General features: G+C 42.5%; 1 protein-coding gene and 1 non-coding gene across 3 annotated transcripts in view; both read left to right on the top strand.

Annotated features, from left to right (window-relative positions):
- Positions 1–18,929, top strand: part of Exoc6 (exocyst complex component 6) — a 143,522-nt gene that overhangs the window by 55,652 nt on the left and 68,941 nt on the right. For both annotated transcript variants that reach the window (XM_052186626.1, XM_052186615.1), the window contains exons 15-18: positions 819–928; positions 2,594–2,705; positions 3,847–3,981; positions 16,171–16,350. In XM_052186626.1, coding sequence (XP_052042586.1) covers positions 819–928; positions 2,594–2,705; positions 3,847–3,981; positions 16,171–16,350 — 537 coding nt within the window. The remainder of the gene's footprint in view (positions 1–818; positions 929–2,593; positions 2,706–3,846; positions 3,982–16,170; positions 16,351–18,929) is intronic.
- LOC127676690 (U2 spliceosomal RNA) lies at positions 1,906–2,101 on the top strand. The gene has a single exon (XR_007976127.1). It is a non-coding gene; the product is annotated as a U2 spliceosomal RNA (small nuclear RNA).

The raw sequence follows: 18,929 nt of genomic DNA, 5'->3' as shown, positions 1-18,929 counted from the left end.
TACATACATTATATACAGCATATGTACCCACTCCACATCACATGCACATATGTGCCCACTCCACATCATATGCACATATGTACATATCAAAGCACAATGAAACAACAATCCCCTGCCCCCATCAGGTCAGGAAACCGGCCTCTTCTTTTCCTGGCCACCCTGACCCTTACGAATAGAAAGAAGCAAGCAGGTTGCCTACGTAGTTCGTATTCATCAGAGCATAGAGTACTGACACGTGCAGCCTGTGCTTGACATAGTCTGCTATGGTCTAAGCAGAGGATTACATGGCTGTGGGGTGTCTGTCTGTCTATCTGTTGAGGCAGGGTTTTTCTCTATAGCCCTGGCTATCCTGGGACTCTGTAGACCAGGCTGTCCTCAAATTCTGACATCCTCCTGACTCTGCCTCCTGAGTGCTGGGGTTAAAGGTCTGTACCACCACCTCTTGTCAATGGCTATGCTTTGAAAATTCAGGATTTGTCTAAAATTAAAAATAGGCTAGACTTGGCTTGGCAGCACGTGCCTGTGATCGTAGCCCTTAGGAATCAAAATCAGGAGGGCCACAGGTTCGAGGCCAGGCAGGCTACCTAGTGAGATCCTATCTCAAAACTGCTACCGACCTAACTAACTAAATAGATGAAAGTTTTAAAAATATATATATAAGAATAATGTAGAAATATAACCATAGAATTTTGTACAATCTTTACATTTACTTGTGAAATTATCTTACATTCATTTTTAATCTTTATAAGAGACTAGAATGTTGTTTTCTAAAAACAAAAACAAACCTCAAATGCAATATTAACTTTGTCTTTTTACAGCAATCTTTCCCAAAGAAGTTTCCCATGTCCCAGTCAGTGCCTCTTATTTATATTCAAGTTAAAGAATTTATTTATGCCAGTCTTAAATTCTCAGAGTCGTTACACCGAAGGTAAGCTCCCTCACATGGAATCTGCTTTCTAGGAAACATTAGCACTTTATTTCTTGACATGAACTGTCATCTCAGTGGAAAGGCTTTTGTATTTGAGTTGTATTAACTATATCTTATTTCTTCAACTTTCTGTTACATTAGTGTTGAGACACATATGCTGTAGATGATTTGTTAGGAAAGTTCTTTGCTCTCGGCATCTAGACTTAACAGTAGTAAATATTGTGCCATATCTTCTTTCCCCATTTATTATTAGTAGTAGTATTTTATTCTGTGAGTAAGGCTGTTTTGCCTGCATGCATGTCTTTGCATAATGTGTATGCCTGGTGCCTAAGGAGGCCAGAAGAGGGTACTGGGTCCCCTGGAACCAGAGTTACATGCAGTTGTGAGCCACCGTGTGGGTGCTGGGAATTGCACTTGAGTCCCCTGGAAGAACAGCTATCGGTCTTAACTGCTGACCCAGCACTTGGACACCTTTGTTCATTATTTCTTATTAAGACATTCAAACCAGGTGTGGTGGCGCACGCCTGTAATCCCAGCACTTGGGAGGCAGAGGTGGGTGGATTTCTGAGTTTGAGGCCAGCCTGGTCTACAGAGTGAGTTCCAGGAAAGCCAGGACCACACAAAGAAACTCTGTCTCAAAAAACTAAAAAAACAAACAAACAAACAAACAAACAAATAAATAAAAACATTCAAAATAAAATTTCAGAAGTAACGACCTTTAACCTTAACTGTATCACTCCCCCCACTCCTGTGCTCCACCCAGTTTAAGTAACCCCTAGTTACTTAAAACCACAGAGCTAAATCTGAAGCATCGCCAGCCGTGATGTTGTATACTTTGGTAATACATACAATTTGAATGTTTTTACAAATATTTATGTCTATGCTAAATGCTAATTCTTAAAATACAGAAATTCATACTCAACACATTGTTAAGTTTGGAGAAATTATAGAAATTTAACATTTTAGAATTAGCTTTTATCGCTTCTCGGCCTTTTGGCTAAGATCAAGTGTAGAATTAGCTTTTATGTAAAGGCTGATAAGATTTTACCCTTGTTTAGGGCAGGAGTTCTAGTGGGATAATTTTGGTTTTCTTTGCTGCTTACTATCCCGCCCCCTGCACTTGGCAATGCTTAGAGACAGTTTTGGTTGTCACAGCTGTGGGTCGGAGTTCTACTTGAAATTAGCTGAGATGCTGCAGCGTAGAGCACGTAGCACTTGCCCTGGCATATGTATGACATCATGATGCCAAGTGGCGAGCACTTACCACTGAGCTGCACAAGCTAAGCCGCTTGTCTTATATTTGAAAAGTATGATTGTATATAGAGTACTTTACAAAGTCACTGTTCTACAGTGGGATTATAATAATGCTTTGTACAAAGTATCTCATTTTTTTATCTTGATTGATTTGATTCGCTTAAATTATGTCATAAATGAACATTCTGCTTTGTGGGAAATGATCCCTTTTAAAATGAAATTGAAGTTTGTAGCTTAATCAGTCACTGCCATTTATAAAGAATATATATATATATATATGTTTATACAGGTACATGATTTATATGTGATATAAAAGGACAAAAAATTACTTAAGTAAGTTATATTACATTCTTGATAATGTTAAGTAATTATATTCTTGGAAAGGTTTATCATGTTAACATTTGTTTTTAGCTCAACAGAAATAGATGATATGCTTAGGAAATCAACAAATCTGCTGCTGACCAGAATTCTGAGTAGCTGTTTACTGAACCTTATTAGAAAACCTCACATAGGTTTGACAGAGGTAAGAAGAAATAATAACCAAGTGTTTTACTATGAAAGAATTGGGGCTGGAGCGATGGCTCAGAGGAAGAGCACACACTGCCTGTGCGGAGGACATGGGTTAGCTTTTCAGCACAAATGTGGCAGCTCATAACCATTTATATAACATCTGGTGTCTGTGAGCCCCAGGCACCCTTCACATGTCTTGTACAGACACCCATGCGGACAAAACACCCATGCACATAAAATAACAAAAAAGTTATAAATTGCTGTAAAATATTATCCTGGAGAGCTAGCTTTGTACTTAAAATTTATTAACGTAAGTAGAGTTTCAAAGAACTGAGAGGGAGGAGCTAGAGAGATGGCTAGGTGGTTAAGGGCACTTGCTGTTCTTGCAGAAGACCTGGGTTCATGTCCAGGCATCTAAATGGCAGATCACAATGTCCTTTACTCCAGCTCCAGGTGTGTGACACCCTGTTCTGGCCTGTGCTCATGGTGTACAAACCTACATGCAAACAGGACACACAGATAAAAAAATCTTAAGAAGAAGAAAGATGCCGGGCAGTGGTGGCACACACCTTTAATCACAGCACTTGGGAGGCAGAGGCAGAGGCAGGCAGATTTCTGAGTTCGAGGCCAGCCTGGTCTACACAGTGAGTTCCAGGACAGCCAGGGATACACAGAGAAACCCTGTCTCAAAAAAAAGAAGGAGGAGGAGGAGGAAGAAGAGGAAGAAGAGGAGGAAGAAGAAAGAAAGAAAGAAAGAAAGAAAGAAAGAAAGAAAGAAAGAAAGAAAGAAGAAAGATGAGGGGAAAGTTTCCCTGGAGAATAGTAGACAGCCGGAGGTCTGAAGGGCATAGACCTCAGACTTACATACAGTTGTGATCTGCATTTTGTACTTGTTAAGTGTATGAGACCTACAGTTTGCCATAGAAAATAATTTAGAAATAGTTGGCTGTGGACTCATAAAGTGTAAATATTTTAAGACAACATAAAATTCTCATGAGCAGTATTTAGGGCAGAGTTTTTTGAAATCAGTTGTATTCTGTCTTGCTGGAATTATACAGAACTAGTACAGAGGCAGGCCAGAAGTAATGACTGAGTTCTTTTTAAAATCCTGCACAGGTGTGACCTGTATTTACTGTGACTTCCATGTCTTTTAGCTGGTGCAAATTATCATAAACACAACACACTTGGAGCAAGCTTGCAAATACCTAGAGGACTTCATCACTAACATTACAAATATTTCTCAAGAAACCGTTCACACTACAAGGCTTTATGGACTTTCTACTTTTAAGGTAAAAATCTGACTAAAACTTGTCATTCAGTTACTGTAGGAAATCTTTAAGACATTAAAGATAGTTTTTATGATATTCTAAACATTGAGCATTACAGGTAATCGATACCTGTGATGACTATCAGTTGTGAGTTCCTCTTGGCAATTAAGGATTTTGTTTAAAGTATTGGTTTTATGTAATAGAGTTTGTTCACGTTTTGACAACAAATGGCAGTGCTGAATTAGACTAACTGAATTTCCATTAATGTTTCATAGTTTAATAATGGTACATGAATATGTGTGTTTGGAAATTAAAAATGAAGTGCAAGGCTTGCTTTCTGGTTCTGATCTGAAGGAAAATAAATGCAAGCCTTCCCTTTGGACGGAAGAGCTCTGTTTGAGGCCATGGGATGGATATGCTGAGATTCATCTCTTCAGGGTGTCTTGAGATGAATGCAAGACTAAGTAACTTCACCTGTGTTTTATAACCCATTTTCTCACTCCATCAATCTTGGGCTGTAAGTGAGACATTGGCTGGGGTAGCTAGCTTTCAGCTGCCGTGATAGGTCCCTGAGGCCCAGTTAAAGCAGCAAAGGCTTAATCTGGGCTTGCAGTTCCTCAGCTGCAATCCAAGGTTCCTCGGCTTCATTGCTTTGGGCTTAAAATGAGGCCAGGCACCATGGTGGTGACCACACGGTGGTGCAGCGGCTCCCCCCACCCCCTGGTAGCGCCAATGAAGCTCTGTGCTGCCAACCTTCCTCCTCCTTCTGCTTTTGTCGCTCAGAGCTCCAGGCTGTGGAGGGTGCCACCCACTCTACCCTCAGGACAGTCCCTCCCCCACTGTTCCCTCAGCTGTTCCATACCAGATGACATCAGCACCTGAGCTCAGATCCCAGAACCCACAAGAAGCTGGGGCAGCAGGGTGTGTAATCCCGCACCCCTACAGCGGCGAGGCAGAGACAGACAAGAGACAGCCTTGTTACTGGGAGCATCAGGCTCTGTTTCCCATGTCACTGTAGGATCTCTGGGATTGCAGATGCGTGCACCCACCCACTCTCTATGGGTGCTGGGGACTTGAACTCTGGCGCTCATGCTTGGGAGCAAGTAGACGCATCTTCCTAGCCTTTAAAAGACACCACTTTGCTGGGCATGGTGGCGTGCGCCTTTGATCCCAGCACTTGGGAGGCAGAGGCAGGCTGATCTCTGAGTTCAAGGCCAGCCTGGTCTGTGGAGCTAGTTCCAGAACACCTAGGGCTACACAGGGAAACCCTGTCTCAAAAAAAAAAAATTAAAAATAAAACACACAATTTTGAGATGACTTATTGCATTGTTCAGAATGTTTTAAGTATTTGAGTCTGTCACTTTTTAATGATAAAGTTATACTCACTGTAAGGAAAGGAGCGGCATGATCTTGTCGCCCTGACTGAACAGGAAACTGCACGACTTTGAAGTTGGCTTCCCTCTATCCCTGTCCATCCCACTGTCACATTCCTCATGACTGACATCGGAATTTACTGTGTGGTCTTCATCTGTTTCCCTCTGTCTTTAGCAGTGCTGCCATCCAATAATCAATTGGATGCTGTTTGCCATGGAATTCCAATTAGAAAGTTCAGAATCGGATCAAATGATCTATGGCATATTGTTTCTTGAGTCAGAGTAAAAACCACCTAATGGGGACTCGCGCTGTGGTGTTCAGCCTTAGCCTTACTGCTATTCTTGAGGTTTCCATAAGGTCCTGGAACTGTTGTTCTAATTCAGTGGTTTTCAACCTGTGGGTCCCTTTGGGGGTCAGATGATCCTCTCACAGGGCTCACAAGTCAGATATCCTGCATGCCAGATGTTTACATTACCATTCATAGCAGTAGTAAACCTACAGTTATAAAATAGCAACAAAATAATTGTATGGGTGGGGGTCACCACAGTATGAGGAACTGTATTGAAGGGTCAAGGCATTAGGAAGGTTGAGAACCACTGATCTAAATGATTAAAATTAATGTAACCCCTTTTGTCCCTAAGTGTTCATAAAGTGTTTCAAGTAAGATACTTGTGTTAGTGACTTGAGCAGAAAAATAAAAGACAAGAAAAGCCAACTCAAACTTTCTTAAACAACAGTGAGCCTGGGTGTGCTGGCCTGCCCCTGGAGTTCTGACTGTGTGGATGCTGAGGCAGGAGGATCATTTGAGCCTGGAAATGGACTAATTTGGGCAACAAACCAAGGCCCCTTTCTAAAAAAGCAACAGAAAAAAAATTACAACAATGGGAAACATTTTTGCTCATTGTGACAGAAACATCCAAGGATTGGACAGATTTCAGCTGTGGTTGACATTGGCTGCCTGTGGGGGCGGGGCAGTCCTCAAGGACCCCGGATCTCTTCCTCTGTTACCTGTGACCTGCACAAGTTTGGCTTCCTCTCCACACTCTATGTGGTGACCAAGTGTCCCTTCTAGGCTCTCCCTGCTCCTAGAGTGATCACCTAGCCACAGCGCCAAACACACTCCCCAGCTGTTCCAGATTCTCTGCGGGCAGCGTGAGAATTTCTAGTTAGCATACCCGCAGGATCCATCCTCGGAGCTGCCGCTAGTCAGCCCTGCCCAGCCGACAGATAGCTGTGGTTGAAGCCAGGATGATTTTTCAAAACATACTTGGGGCCTTTTTAAAGAAGGACCAATAAATGGATACTACAGAGAGTCATAGCTATTTACTAATGATGTTTAGCTGTTACTGCTTAGCTTTTATTCAGAACACAGGTGCTTACAGTCCAGGAGGTGAGGAACCTGTGTATGTTAAAGCTTTCCTCAGGGTTTGTGCCTTTGGTTGTGAAGCCCTGGTAATGGTAGGAGAGCTTTTTCATACATTGCAGTAGAGATCAGTACCCTATGCTAGTTACGGTTCTGCCCCTAGAGGGCACTGTTTCTTTATCAAGCAAAGGAGGAACTTATATTTTACAAGCTGAAGCTTTACATTTTAATGAAGAGTATGAAATAGTGTGTCATTTCATGCTGGGTCAGGGGCAGATGTGCTTCTTGGTGGTTTTACTTGTCTGGATTATAAAATGCTGAGACTCCCTGGTGCTTAGCGACATCGTTCAAATGTCTTTCCTGTTCCTTGTTCTTTCCTCCTCTGCAGTCAGGAGTTTTACTCAGAGCGCTCAGCTTGCTGTTACGCTCTGCGGAAGGCGGTAGCAAACATCTTAAAATATGCTTTTCCGTCATTTAAAGGAAGTCGTGAGGAAAGTTTGTTTTAACTTAGACAGTATAGGAGAAGCTAAGCTTCTCAGGGTCACCAAAGTTCTTGATAGCAGCAGAGACGGGGCAGTGAGTTTTATACTCTCCGCTTTGTTTCTACTTAGCTCCTTGCACCCAAACCAAAATGAAACAAACAGCTATTGCAGTCTTGGTCGCCTTTTCTCTGAACACTAAGTCCAGAAAGCACACACTGTTTTTATTTGAGACAAGGTCTCACTGTGTAGCCCTGGCAACTTGCTCTTGTGTACATCAGTTCTGGGATCAAGGTGTGCAGCGCCACGCCCAGCCCAGAAACCACACTTAGTTACTTCATTTGAGCAGAATGCATGTCATTTATTTTCATATATTTTCTGCCTTCAGATTAAAACTTATTTTTTTTTCTTCGTAGCCTCAAAATGTCTAGGTATTTGGTTCTTTAACTTTTTGTGATTTATTTATTTACTTATTTATTTGGGTTTTTGGATGTGGTTTTTTTTTGAGACAGGGTTTCTCTGTATAGCCCTGGCTGTCCTGGAACTCACTCTGTAGACCAGGCTGGCCTGGAGCTCAGAAATCCGCCTGCCTCTGCCTCCCAGAGTGCTGGGATTACAGGCGTGCGCCACCACCGCCTGGCTTTTTGGTGAATATTTTAATCATCCCATATTTAAAATTTTTCAAGAGAATGTGAACTAATAACCTTCTTTGTTTTATAGTTATAAAACTACAAGATTTTTAAAAAAGGAAACTGTTAATTTTAAAGCTAGATTTAAAGTAAACTCTTAAAAGAACAGCATTTTAGTGTGTGTGTGTGTATATATATATATATATATATAAAATATATTATATATATATATATTTTTTTTTGTATGAGTACACTATAGCTGTCTTCAGACACACCAGAAGAGGGCATCAGATCCCATGACAGTTGGCTGTGAGCCACCATGTGTTTGCTGGAAATTGAACTCAGGCTCTCTGGAAGAGCAGCCAGTGCTCTTAACTGCTGAGCCGTCTCTCCAGTCCCAGAATAGCATTTTTTTTAAAATAAAAATGTTAGTTTTGAGGAGCCTTTTAGAACTACATTTTAATTTTGTGGATGGAGTTACTGCTCAGTGCGGATCGCTGGTCTCTTCCAGCCAAGGATGAGAAAGAGAAGCTTGCTGCATTTCTCCCTCTCCCCGTGCCCGCATCAGGGGCGCCAAGGAAATCCAGGGCTTCGAGGGTAGGCGTGTGAGTGTGTGTGGAGGATGGAGTAGAAGATGGGAATAAAGTCTCCTGAGTTCCCCTGCTCGGTGACAGCAGGAGGGAGTGGCAGGCTAGCGAGGACCCGAGTGCTGGCTCCAGGCTGCTCTGGCAGTGCTGGTCTCTGGGGTTCTGGATTACTCTGCAATGGTTTCATCTGCTTAGGGCCAATCTAAAGGTAAAAAGACATGAAAGAAGGGACTGACTGTGAATAATGCAAACTGATAAACATTTTTATGTCACTCTGAGAAAGCGACTTCCAGGTCATATCGCTAAGGTGCGCTATGGTGTAGTTCTGCGATTCACAAGCATTTGACAGCCTGCCTCTCCCTAATGTAGCAAGGAAAGTTTAAAAAAAAGGGGTGTGTATTGCTGTTATAGCTAATATATAACAAACAAGACTCATCTGTCCATTTACTAATGCTCCATTCCAGAATGTTATTTTGTAATTGTTCAATTGCAAATGATGTCAGGAAATGAAATAGTGTAATTCGGAAAGCTTGATAGTATGATATATTAATTATCTTACCCAGCATCATTACTTCATGAGTGATCTTGCTGATCTTCAGGGATGGCACCTGTTTAAATGAAGACCAATTTCTCTGTAGTACTCTCATGAAGCAGTGGAGGAACTGTGGCCTCTCTCGAGCTTGGCAGAATTGTGCTTGCTTACAGTAAGAATCAAGAGCACAGTGGAGAGGATGTAAGACTCTGACAGGACAGAAAATCCTGGCCTCCCGCCTCATCTCAGGCTTGGAGAGCCTCGTACTGCTGCTAAAAGGCCAGTTACCAGCAGAGTGTGCAGGTGCAAGCCCCTAATCGCAGGGGAAGAGCTTGAGTTTGAGCCAGCCTGGAGCCCAGAGTTGAGCCGTGGGTCCCCAAAAGCAAGTGAGCAAGGGGAGCCTGGTTACACCATGAAGGGTGTTGGGGAGCCCGGTTACACCATGAAGGGTGTTGGGGAGCCCGGTTACACCATGAAGGGTGTTGGGGAGCCCGGTTACACCATGAAGGGTGTTGGGGAGCCTGGTTACACCATGAAGGGTGTTGGGGAGCCTGGTTACACCATGAAGAAGCCAAGGCATGTGGAGAGCCCACCCACCTCAGATGCCAGGGACCCGAGCGAGAGACTCCAGATGGTGCTAGCTTCCAGATCCTGGATCTTGTTCCCCTTCTTTAAGTCATCCCAGGGAGCTCTGACCTTCTAGAGCAAGGTCTTCCCTGTCCTCTAACCAAGGACACTGGGAACTTAGTAATCTGCTCATGGTAAGCCACTGAGTTCCGAGGTACTGTGTTACTCTGTGGTGTTTCGCTGGGACAGCAGCTGACATCTCATGCTTCTTCATGGGCCTCTGTTTCCATATCACCGGGAGCTTGAGGTCTGTGACGCTTGGTTCTGGCTGACAGGGGTCTCTTTTAACTGTACATGCCATCTGTACGAATTTGTTTTTATTTACTCATTCTATGGTTCTTTTCTTTTTTTAAAAAAATATTTTACTTGTTTACATTGTAGCCACTGCCTCACCTTCCAGTCACCCCATACAGTTCCTCATCCCATTCTTCCTCTCTCTTGCCTCCAAGAGGGTGTGCCCCTCTATTCCCCCAACCCCCAGGTCTCCCCCTTTCCTGGGGCCTCAAGTCTCTCCAGGATTAGGCACATCTTCTCCCACCGAGGCCAGACCAGGCAGCCCTTTGCTATATATGTGCCAGGAGACCAGCTGCCTGGTTGATGGCTCAGTCTCTGGGAGCTCCCAGGGGTTCAGGTCTTCCTGTGGGGTCACTCTCCCCTTCAGCTTCTTCAGTCCTTCCCCTAATTCAACCATAGGGGTCCCTGACTTGAGTCCAGGTTGAGTGTGCGTGTCTGTGTCTGCCTCAGTTAGCTCCTGGTAGGGCCTCTCAGAGAACAGCCATGCTGGGCTCCCATCTGTGAGCACATCATAGCATCAGTAATAGTGTCAAGCTTCGGTTCCCCTCCCCCCATGAGCTGGACCCAAAGTTGGGCCAGTCACTGGACCACCTTTCCTTCAGTCCCTTCTCCATTTTTGTCCCTATAGTTCTTTTAGACAGAAACAGTTCTGGGTCAGAAAGTTCGACTGTTGGTTAGTAACCCCATCCCTCCACTTGAGGCCCTGTCTGTCTACTGGAGTGGACTCTTCCAGCTCCCTCTCCCCACTCTTGGGCTTTTGGCTAAGGTCACCCCCATTGAGTTCTGAGAGTCTCTCACCTCCCAGGCCTCTGGGACTTTCTAGAGGGTCCCCCCACCTCCTGCCTCTTTGGTTATTTTCTTTGTGGCATTTTTGTATATGAACTACATCACAAACTTCTCCAGTATACTGTTTTCTCAGCTGCTTGTCCATCATGTACTGTGTGCAAGTACTGTTCTCGGTGCACGCAGCTATGTGAGCAAGGCAGATGAGAACTTCCTTCCTTCATGAAGCTTTCATTTTGGGGGTACTGTTGTTGGTTTGCTTTTGAGCCATCGTCTCCCAGCCTCTGTTCTTAAATCTTTCTGCCCCTTCTTCCCATGGTCCTGAGCCTTGAGGGAGAGGGGTGTGAAACAGATGCCCCTTTATTGCTGAACACACCCAGACACTTATTCTCTGCCCTTACTGTGTTGTGAGGTTTTGCATTAACGGCCATCTACTGCACAAAGAACCTTCTCAGATGATGTCAGTGAGCTGCGTGCATCTAGGCTTGTGTCTTTGAACAGTTCATCTGCACTGTGTCTTTACGCTGATTGATATGTCTGCACTTGACCCTTACGGGTGCCTTTCTCTGTTGCAGAGAACTGGCCACGGCTGTGAAATCTGTGTTTGGCCTTTAAGTTCATCTTTTTTTTTTTTAAATCGATATATTTTTTATTTACATTTCAAATGATTTCCCCTTTTCTGGCTCCCCACTCCCTGAAAGTCCCATAAGCCCTCTTCCCTCCCCCTGTTCTCCCATCCACCCCTTCCCACTTCCCTATTCTGGTATTGCCCTATACTGCTGCACTGAGCCTTTCCAGAACCAGGGGCCACTCCTCCGTTCTTCTTGGACATCATTTGATATGTGGATTATGTCTTGGGTATTCCAAGTTTCTAGGCTAATATCCACTTATCAGTGAGTGCATACCCTGATTGATCTTTTGAGACTGGGTTACCTCACTTAGTATGATGTTCTCCAGCTCCATCCATTTGTCTAAGAATTTCATTAATTCATTGTTTCTAATGGCTGAATAGTACTCCATTGTGTATATATACCACATTTTTTGTATCCATTCCTCTGTTGAGGGACACCTGGGTTCTTTACAGCTTCTGGCTATTATAAACAGGGCTGCTATGAACATAGTGGAGCATGTATCCTTATTACATGCTGGGGAATCCTCTGGGTATATGCCCAGGAGTGGTATAGCAGGGTCCTCTGGAAGTGACAATCCCAGTTTTCTGAGGAACCATCAGACTGATTTCCAGAGTGGTTGTACCAATTTACATTCCCACCAGCAGTGGAGGAGTGTTCCTCTTTCTTCACATCCTCGCCAGCACTTGTTTTCTCCTGACTTTTTGATCTTAGCCATTCTGACTGGTGTAAGGTGAAATCTCAGGGTTGTTTTGATTTGCATTTCCCTAATGACTAATGAAGTTGAGCATTTTTTAAGATGCTTCTCACCCATCCGAAGTTCTTCAGGTGAAAATTCTTTGTTTAGCTCTGTACCCCATTTTTAATAGGGTTATTTGGTTCTCTAGGGTCTAACTTCTTGAGTTCTTTGTATATATTGGATATTAGCCCTCTGTCAGATATAGGGTTGGTGAAGATCTTTTCCCAATTTGTTGGTTGCCAATTTGTCCTTTTGATGGTGTCCTTTGTCTTACAGAAACTTTGTAATTTTATGAGGTCCCATTTGTCAATTCTTGATCTTAGAGCATATGCTATTGGTGTTCTGTTCAGAAACTTTCCCCCTGTACCGATGTCCTCAAGAGTCTTCCCCAGTTTCTTTTCTATTAGCTTCACTATGTCTGGCTTTATGTGGAGGTCCTTGATCCATTTGGAGTTGAGCTTAGTACAAGGAGATAAGGATGGATCAATTCACATTCTTCTGCATGCTGACCTCCAGTTGAACCAGCACCATTTGTTGAAAAGGCTATCTTTTTTCCACTGGATGTTTTCAGCCCCTTTGTTGAAGATCAAGTGGCCATAGGTGTGTGGGTTCATTTCTGGATCTTCAATCCTATTCCATTGATCAGCCTGCCTGTCACTGTACCAATACCATGCAGTTTTTAACACTATTGCTCTGTAGTATTGCTTGAGGTCAGGGATACTGATTCCCCCAGAATTTCTTTTGTTGTTGAGAATAGTTTTAGCTATCCTGGGTTTTTTGTTATTCCGGATGAATTTGAGAATTGCTCTTTCTAACTCTATGAAGAACTGAGTTGGGATTTTGATGGGTATTTGTTGAATCTGTATATTGCTTTTGGCAAAATGGCCATTTTAACTATATTAATCCTGCCAATCCACGAGCATGGCAGATTTTCCCATTTTCTGAGGTCTTCTTCCATTTCCTTCTTCAGAGACTTAAAGTTCTTGTCATACAGATCTTTCACTTGTTTGGTCAGAGTCACACCTAGGTACTTTATATTGTTTGTGGCTATTGTGAAGGGTGTCATTTCCCTAATTTCTTTCTCAGCCTGCTTATCTGTTGAGTATAGGAAGGCTACTGATTTGCTTGAGTTGATTTTATAATCTGCCACTTTGCTGAAGTTGCTTATCAGCTGTAGGAGTTCTCTGGTAGAATTTTTTGGGTCACTTAAGTAGACTATCATATCATCTGCAAATAGTGATAGTTTGACTTCTTCCTTTCCAATTTGAATCCCTTTGACCTCCTTATGTTGTCTAATTGCCCTAGCTAGGACCTCAAGTACAATATTGAAAAGATAAGGAGAGAGGGGGCAGCCTTGTCTAGTCCCTGATTTTAGTGGGATTGCTTGAAGTTTCTCTCCATTTTGTTTGATGTTGGCTACCAGCTTGCTGTATATTGCTTTTACTATGTTTAGGTATGGGCTTTGAATTCTTGTTCTTTACAAGACTTTAAGCATGAAAGGATGCTGAATTTTGTCAAATGCTTTTTCAGCATCCAATAGATCATCTAAACAGTCCCATAACTCCTAAAGAAATAGAAGGGGTCATAGAAAGTCTTCCAACCAAAAAAAAAAAGCACAGGACCAGATGGTTTCAGTGCAGAATTCTATCAGACCTTCAAAGAAGACCTAACACCAATACTCTTCAAACTATTCCACAAAATAGAAACAGAAGGAACACTACCCAACTCCTTCTACGAAGCCACAATTACACTGATACCAAAACCACACAAAGATCCAACAAAGAAAGAGAACTTCAGAACAATTTCCCTTATGAACATCGATGCAAAAATAGTCAATAAAATTCTTGCCAAGCGAATCCAAGAACATATCAAAACGATCATCCACCATGATCAAGTAGGCTTCATCCCAGGGATGCAGGGATGGTTCAGTATACGGAAATCCATCAATGCAATCCACTACATAAACAAACTCAAAGAAAAAAACCACATGGTCATTTCATTGGATGCTGAAAAAGCATTTGACAAAATCCAGCATCCTTTCATGCTAAAAGTCTTGTAAGTTCATCTTCTTGTACTTTTAGGACGTGATGTGTGGCCGGCTGCTGTTGAGTGGGGCGTTCTGCAGGCTTGTGCAGGTCTAGTTGCTGTGCAGTGCTCATCATCGATGTCTTCCATCTGCTACTGAGCCTTTCTAACGAGCCTTTCCCACCTCACTTAATACAGCTTATAAATTTGACTATTTATACTTGCTACTTACTGAGGTCTTTTCCTCATTTTTTAAACCACATTTTTAAGGCTTCCTTTTGTTCTTTGGACACATTTTGAATAGTTTATGTGAAGTTTTGTCTTGTAGGCCTAGTAACTGGGCTTCCTTAAAGATTCTTCTAATGATTACTTTTTCTTCCTTGAAGGGGGCGGGTCATAGGTTTCTATCTATTGCATGTTTTTGTTGATAAGCAGACATTTAAAATGATGTAATGTGGCAACATTGGGATCAGTATCTCATCCATCCTGGGTTTGTACTTCTTCCCATTGCTACTTCATTGCTTTCAGGTTTTTTTTTTTTTTTTTTTCTGGACTGGATTTGTAAGTCTGTTTTTTTTTTGTGTGTGTGTGTGGCCATTAAAGTCTACATGCTTAGCTTAATGGTCAGCTAGCTATTAGATACAGATTTCCCAGAAAGCCTAGAATCATTAAACCCTGTCTTTTGGAAGAGATTCTGTGTGTGCTGGGGCATGCCTTCAAGATGGAGACAGAAGTTAACAATTCTGCTTTAGCTCTTGTTTCCTGCTTCAAGGTCAGTCATAAGTAAGAGCTGTGACCCTCTCCGGCCTTTTCTGAACATGCACACTGGCCCAGACATACATATGGCCTTCCAGTTTCCCAAGAGTATGTCAGAGGCTTTTCCTCGTGTGTTTGTTTTGATTGTTTTTGTTTGTTTTCTTCAGACAGGATCTCATATGTGTCCTTGGCTGACCTGGAACTCGCTGTATAGACCAGGCTGGCATCGAACTCACGGAGATCTGCCTCCTGGGTGCCAGAATTAAAGATGTGGGACACCAAACCCAGCATAAGTTAGAGTTTTAAAAAGATGCCTCTGGGCATGTTGCTTTCCAGGATTTACTTTTTCATTTTTGGTTAACCATTTATGGGTCACAACTATAATCTACCACTGCAGGTCTTCTCTTCATTAAAAAAAAAAAATGTCCCAAATGTTTTGACTACACATGGAGAAAGGCATTTTTGCACCGGAGAAGCCCTCACTTAGGTCAAAAAATTATATCTCTGAAAATGTGGTTGGAGTTTATTTGCATCTATTTTTACATTGTCTTATATATTATACATAACATAGAGATGACCAAGTATACAAGAGAATGTATAGAAGTTATAAGTACATGCTATGCCATTTTATAAGGGACCTGAATTTAGTATTTATAAAGGGAGGAAGATTCTGAAACCAATTCCCCGTGGATCCAGAAAGACAACTCTGTTCCATTTCCTCTGTGAAGGTCCAGCTTACTTTCCCTTAGTGAATCTGTGTGGTCTCTGCACTCTCTGCTTTCTGGGTCTGTTCTTTATAAAGGTCGTTCTTAAGCTGTTAGGAGAACAAGCATGGTGGTTCGTAGTATCAGCTGCACAGAATCTAGGCTTGTCTGGGAGATGGAGCCCTGGGTGTGCCTTGGGGGTTGTCTTATTTGTGTAATTGAGGAAGGAAGGCACGGTGGTGGCACCTCTGCCCGGCTGGGATCTGAGATTATATCGGCAGCGTTAGGCGTCCATGCGTCTCTGTGGTCCCTGCGGATGAGATGTGGCCAGCTCCTGTCGTTCTGACTTCCCCACCGCGATGCGCTAACAATATCATGATGAACAGTGAGCCAGAGCAAGCCCGTTCTCCCCTAAGTTGCTTTTGTCCAGACAGGTTTATCACAGCCACTGGAAGGGGAACGAAGACAAGTCTCATGAAGGCCACAGGCTGTGGGTGAGATCGGAAAGGACAGCAGATAGGAAGCCGGTCAGGTCTGCTTTCCAGTGCCCACAAAAAATGACACCGTTTCTGCATTTTGAATAAATGGCTATAATGTTAAGCCAATGAAGAACTTCAAGTAAAATTTACAAATGTAAGGCCACTTGCTTCTGTAATCGCCTCTCACTGCTGTGTTTTACGCTCTCTCAGGATGCTCGACACGCGGCAGAAGGAGAAATATATACCAAACTGAACCAAAAAATTGATGAATTTGTTCAGCTGGCCGACTATGACTGGACCCTGGCCGAGTCGGACGGGAGGGCAAGCGGCTATTTAATGGACCTTATTAATTTCTTGAGAAGCATCTTTCAAGTGTTCACCCATTTGCCTGTAAGTATAAACAGTTTCAAAAAATTGTAAGTTTACTTTCTAAAATATATTTTACAACTTAATTTTTGGGTCCTTCCTTGTTTAAAACAATCTTTTAATTTTCATATTTCTGTGGGCTTGTCCTACGGCCAGGACTACGAGTCTTCAAGGAATGCCCAGCTTACCCTACGCTCTTGGCTTTGGGTCCTCTTATCCAGAAAGCCAGGGTGGGAACTGCAGGCTGTTCCCCACTTTTCTTTGCGTAGCCTTTGGGTTCCCCGTTTTTTTTCAGCTCCTCTGCCTCCTCTTCATGATTTCAGATGCTCTTCTGTTTCTGTCTGAAGTGTGTCCCTTCTATCTCCCTATTTCTGTGTGTATTGCCTTGCTCAGGGTTCTCCTCGACACAAGCAGGAATGGAGCTAATCATGCGCTTATGATTCACCCTTTTAGGGATGATTTCTTTTTTGAAGATTTTTTTTTTGTGTGTGAATGTGTGTGCGTTTGTGCATATCCTGGAGCCACAGCTATAGTCTGTTGTTAGCTGGCTAGTGTGGGAGCTAAGAACCAAGCATGGGTCTGTATAAGAGCAGCTAGTGACCTTAACCACTGGGATATCTGTCCAGGCCGTGGAGCCTGTTTCTTCTGCAGTTTCAACTGCAACATGTGCCCCAGGTAGAAGGCTCCTGAACGGGATTTGATATACTGCTGTCATTAGCGTCATGTCCACAATATGTATAGATAAAGGGCTGCGTATTATTATTTTGTTCCGACTCCCTTCTTTTCATATACCTACATATTCATTCTCTCTCTCTCTCACACACACACACACACACTCTCTGTCTCTCTCCTCTTTATCTTCTTACCCTCTTTTTCCTTTCTCCCCTTTTCTTCTCCCTATATCTGCAGCTTCAGCTCTCCTCAGATTGCTCTCCCTCTCCCTCTCCCGCTCTCCTTCGTGTCCATTCCCTCACTCCCGCCTCCCCTGTGCCTCCCAGCTGCCGTGCAGCAGCTGTGCAGCAGCTGCGCTGTAGCTGTGCTGTAGCTCTGGTAGTGAGTGACGGGCAGTGACTTTCTCCGCTTTATTCTGTAGCTTTCTGTCTTCTGGAAAGCAGTTCTTTTTCCCCTGTCTTCATCTTCTCTGCTTTTGAATACTTTTTCCATTTAAAAAAATCATATAAGAGTAATATAATGAGCTGGGCATGGTGGCACACACCTTTAATCCCAGCACTTGTGAGGCAGAAGCCGGGCGGAGCTCTCTGAGTTCAAGGCTAGCCTGGTCTACAAAGCCAGTCCAGGACAGCCAGGGCTCTGTTAAACAGATAAACCTTGTCTCAAAAAACAAAACAAACAAACAAAGAAGTAAAAAGTACTATAATATGAGCTATAATGAAAGTAGCATGCATTCTATGATTTATAGGATCGTCTTGCTGTTGCCTTGATTCTGTGACTTTGGTATGTTTTCCATTATATCTGTATATACTTTGAAGGATTATGAAAGGTAGTTAAGAAAGTAAGTATGATGGTGACATTATACCAATCAAAACAACATCTATTGCAGGTTACATGTAGGCAGCATTTAGTGGTTGTCTAGGGTTGAGCCCAATCTGAAGGATGAATTTCCGAGCTAGCACAACTGTCAACTCATTAAGTAGAGGCTCTGTTAGGTTGCTTAGCTTAGGAGGTTGGGTTTGCCTGTGTCTTTGCTTGTGTATTTAATGGAAATGCCCAATCTCCTCTCTACTAGAAGTTCAACTTCCACTAATACGAGGTCTGAGTTTCTGTATTAACATGAATTTGAAACACGTTTCTGAGTCAGTCAATATCTTTTTATTTTTGAAAGCTTTTAATGATATCTAAATTATGCAGGTATTTTTGAAGTGTAAATGATGATACATGCCTGTAGCCCCAGCAATTAGGGAGATTATAAATTAGAAAATTTATCTGATTACTATGCCACATAGACTCTATCTCCAAGAGAAAAAAAAAAGGTACGAAAAATAAAGTAGTTGATGTAAAAAATAAGCAGTGCTTTAATTCAGTCCTCTTAAGAAATTGATATTTTGTCAATCACTGAAATTTTAAAAGAAGTCATCAGAGGTTTCTGTGCAGTTAAGTTGTGACCATTAATTGGGTTTTCACCTTGGCCTACTATTCACTTCTTAGGGAACAAAATTATTTAAATAGCTGTTAGGTGTGAGCCTTCCTCCCTTAAGGAATTAGTTTAGCTACATGAATTTTGTTTGAACATAGTGACTTATCCTTTCAGAGCTGCCTCAGAATTGTGTATTCTCTGTAATGTTCTGTTATTTGTGAAGAAATAGAAATTGTACTTCTTTCTAAATTAGAATCATCTGAAGAAAGACTACTTGTTATTTGTCTAGGTTACATGCACGCTATAGACCTAAAATTTCTGGAGCTTAAAATCTGCATTTTATGTACTACTTAAAATTTAATAATAATATTATGATTGTTATTGTTGTTGCTTAAAGTTTGAGACCCAGTGCTGTAGAGCAAAGAACCCTGTCTAAAGTTGGCTTTTGCTAAATTTGCCAATTCAACACCCTGCTAAAGCTCAGGATTTTAATGCTGACAGGCCAGCT

Source organism: Apodemus sylvaticus, chromosome 1, assembly GCF_947179515.1.
Source record: "Apodemus sylvaticus chromosome 1, mApoSyl1.1, whole genome shotgun sequence".
Taxonomy (NCBI): domain Eukaryota; kingdom Metazoa; phylum Chordata; class Mammalia; order Rodentia; family Muridae; genus Apodemus; species Apodemus sylvaticus.
This window is presented reverse-complemented; position numbering and strand designations above follow the sequence as displayed.